This window comes from Vigna umbellata, chromosome 1 (genome assembly GCF_029865625.1).
Source record: "Vigna umbellata cultivar VRB3 chromosome 1, Vumbellata_1.0, whole genome shotgun sequence".
NCBI classification, from domain to species: domain Eukaryota; kingdom Viridiplantae; phylum Streptophyta; class Magnoliopsida; order Fabales; family Fabaceae; genus Vigna; species Vigna umbellata.
The window spans coordinates 31,766,485-31,769,492 of record NC_142165.1 but is presented as its reverse complement, the minus strand read 5'-3'; the positions used below and the strand labels follow the sequence as shown (position 1 = coordinate 31,769,492).

Sequence of the window (3,008 nt, the reverse complement as noted above, 5' to 3'; positions counted from 1 at the left end):
ACTTTCTAAGAAAATAAAGAAGCCTATTTTTTTTTTAAATTAAGAGTTTCAATTAGAGAAAATCTTCTCTTAAATTTCAATTAGGATAATTTTAGATAAAAAGTTAATTTCTTACTTATAACTTAAAAAAAAGTGAAATTAAATATTTAAATTTTAAATTTATAAAATGATCCTTTAATTATATACTTAGAGAATCTAACTCAATAAATATTGTCATTTTACTTTTGCTTCTTGATTTTAGAACTCTCCTCTTATAAAAATTTCAATTTATTTTCTATAGTAACTATTTTTGTAACAAATTAGGAGTTAATTATATTTTTTCTTGTATTCAAAATGAACATTTTTTCTAAAAAAAAGGTCCATGGGTTGGCCCTGGCCCACAAGGCTTTTGAAGATATTTTGGTCCCGTGGGCTTTTTCTACGAGGAGCTTTTTGACTCTGTGGATTTTTTTGGCCCCAACTCACGTGAGTTAGAGCCAAACCATGTAAAGAGGACCAAATTGACAGGTTTAGTCATTTTCATCTTTACAAAGCCCATTTGTCATCCTCATCAAATGTAAAATCCTTATGATAATCCTTCTTCACCGTTTCTTTTACCTTATTTACGAGTTTTTTGCTAAATAGTAGTTGCTTGAACCTTGCTATCTGGTTAATGGAAGTTGCTTGAACTTTGTTCTCTAGTTCCTAACTTATCATTATTTGTAGGTCTTTGGCCTTTCAACTCAAATCATTACTTTTCTTTTTAAAATCCCTATTTTTTTTCTATCGACAAAAGCTTTACAAATAACAATAATTAAATTCCACCTCATAAAACAATGTATGTCACCATGTTTATTATGTATCATCATTAATTATTTAAACAATGTTAATGATTTGAATCTATTTATTACATATTAAAAAAACTCAATTAAAACTACTTAAAATCTTATTATTGAATTAAAATTTCAGAACAAATATAAAATTCAACATTTTTAACCAAATATATTTAGGCCATTATAAATCTTGATGCTCGTATTTGTTACTCCAAAGGGCTATGATAAAGGAAACGCTACTTACATGGGTTTTAAATTTCGGTAGTACTGCTGGGGTCTAAATTTTCCCATAGTTGTCAAACACTGGCGCAAAAACATTGAAACACGAGACAACATAATTGAGAAAAAAAAAGACAGCTTAATAACGTCTCTATATCTACGTGTAAAGTTACGTTACACAACTACACACGGAGACAGAGTGAGTTGAATATGCATCTCGTAGCCTAGCGTGCCTCCTCGGATACCCACACCACACCATAAATAACCATTCATAAAACCACAAACTTCGATTACGTAACTGCCAGTTAATTATCCAACACTATACAGACTGTCATCTAACGTCTCTCTTTCCTCTCATAAAACCTTCTTTATTTTATTTTTTCTAAACTCTCACCACGCACACCCACATCATCCCCAACGCGTGCTCCCCACGCTCCTCCATCAAACACTCTTTGCCTAACGCGTGGACTGAACTACTTCCAGGAAAAAGTGGATTAGGGTTACACTGCTCAGTTTTGAATAAAGAAACGCTTTGAAATAGTGTCTAAGTCTATGACAGTGTACCCCAATTGTAAAGCTTCAATTTTTCTTTGTTACACATCTCTCACCTATATATACTCTTCTCTTAAATCCCCACAATACGCAAGAAGAAATTGTCAAGCCAACTCAACTTGTTGGCATCTTTTGTTCAGAAAATGGCAACCATTCTTTTGAAAATCTTCTTTCTCTTATCTATCTTCAACGTCTCTTTGGCTACTAGGAGGTTGAATGAGTTGGTGCAGAACCCTACTCAGCTTCTTCACTACCACAATGGCCCTCTTCTTTCTGGCAAAATCTCAATCAACCTCATTTGGTACGGTCACTTCAAACCTTCCCAGAAGGCAATAATCTCCGATTTCATCACCTCACTCTCACCTTCATCCTCTCCACCACAGACCACCCAACCATCCGTCTTCTCCTGGTGGAAAACCACCGAGAAATACTACCACCTCAGCAGTAACAAAAAGTCCTCCCGTAAACTTTCCTTTTCTCTCAACAAACAGATTCTGGACGAAAGCTACTCACTTGGGAAATCCCTCACCAACAAGCACCTCATTGAGTTGGCTTCCAAGGGTGAACACAGAAACGCCGTCAATGTGGTTTTGACCTCGGCTGACGTGGCAGTTGAGGGCTTCTGCATGAGCCGATGTGGAACCCACGGTTCCTCCTCGACGGGGCGTACCAAGGGGAACGACAAGAGCTACAAATTCGCTTACATTTGGGTTGGGAACTCCGAGACTCAGTGCCCGGGTCAATGCGCTTGGCCGTTTCACCAACCGATTTATGGGCCGCAGAGCCCGCCGTTGGTGGCGCCTAACAACGATGTGGGCATCGACGGGATGGTTATCAACCTGGCGAGCCTGTTGGCTGGTACGGCGACGAACCCGTTTGGGAATGGGTTCTTCCAAGGGCCGGCGGGGGCGCCGCTGGAAGCCGCGTCGGCTTGCCCTGGTGTTTATGGCAAAGGGGCTTACCCTGGTTACGCCGGAAACTTGCTGGTGGATTCTTCTTCTGGCGCTAGCTACAATGCTCATGGTGCTAATGGAAGGAAGTACCTACTTCCTTCTTTGTATGACCCTTCCACGTCATCGTGCTCCACCCTAGTTTGAGGATCACATGTTATATTAGTTGTTAGGGATATATTCATTCATTCCTTCGTATGTATAAGCAAACTATATTGGTTTGCTTTTTTCAAATATTGGTGTATTATTAATCGATTAATTTTAGTCATTCATCTTTACTACTATATCTTATTTCCCAAATCGTGAAAGGTAGAAATACGTAAATAAACTCGTCCGATTATTAGATGATGAAATGTGAGGAGTAATTGGTATCAGTTACTTTTCTATTATTTCATATTACGGTTACCAGGATAAAAAATATTGTGCAATATTCATAATGATAATATACATTTTTATATTACTAATAGATAAAAAT

The 3,008-nt window shown here is 37.5% G+C and overlaps 1 protein-coding gene across 1 annotated transcript; it reads left to right on the top strand.

Annotated features, from left to right (window-relative positions):
- Positions 1-1,598: 1,598 nt before the first annotated feature.
- LOC124831032 (protein PHOSPHATE-INDUCED 1-like) lies at positions 1,599-2,801 on the top strand. Its single transcript, XM_047304914.2, has one exon. It carries the CDS (start codon positions 1,727-1,729, stop codon positions 2,678-2,680), a length of 954 nt encoding a protein of 317 aa, XP_047160870.2. The 5' UTR covers positions 1,599-1,726; the 3' UTR covers positions 2,681-2,801.
- The last annotated feature ends 207 nt before the right edge of the window (positions 2,802-3,008 follow it).

Excerpts from the sequence above, each read along its gene's own strand:
- LOC124831032 (XM_047304914.2), top strand. The coding sequence starts at position 1,727 with ATGGCAACCATTCTTTTGAAAATCTTCTTTCTCTTATCTATCTTCAAC.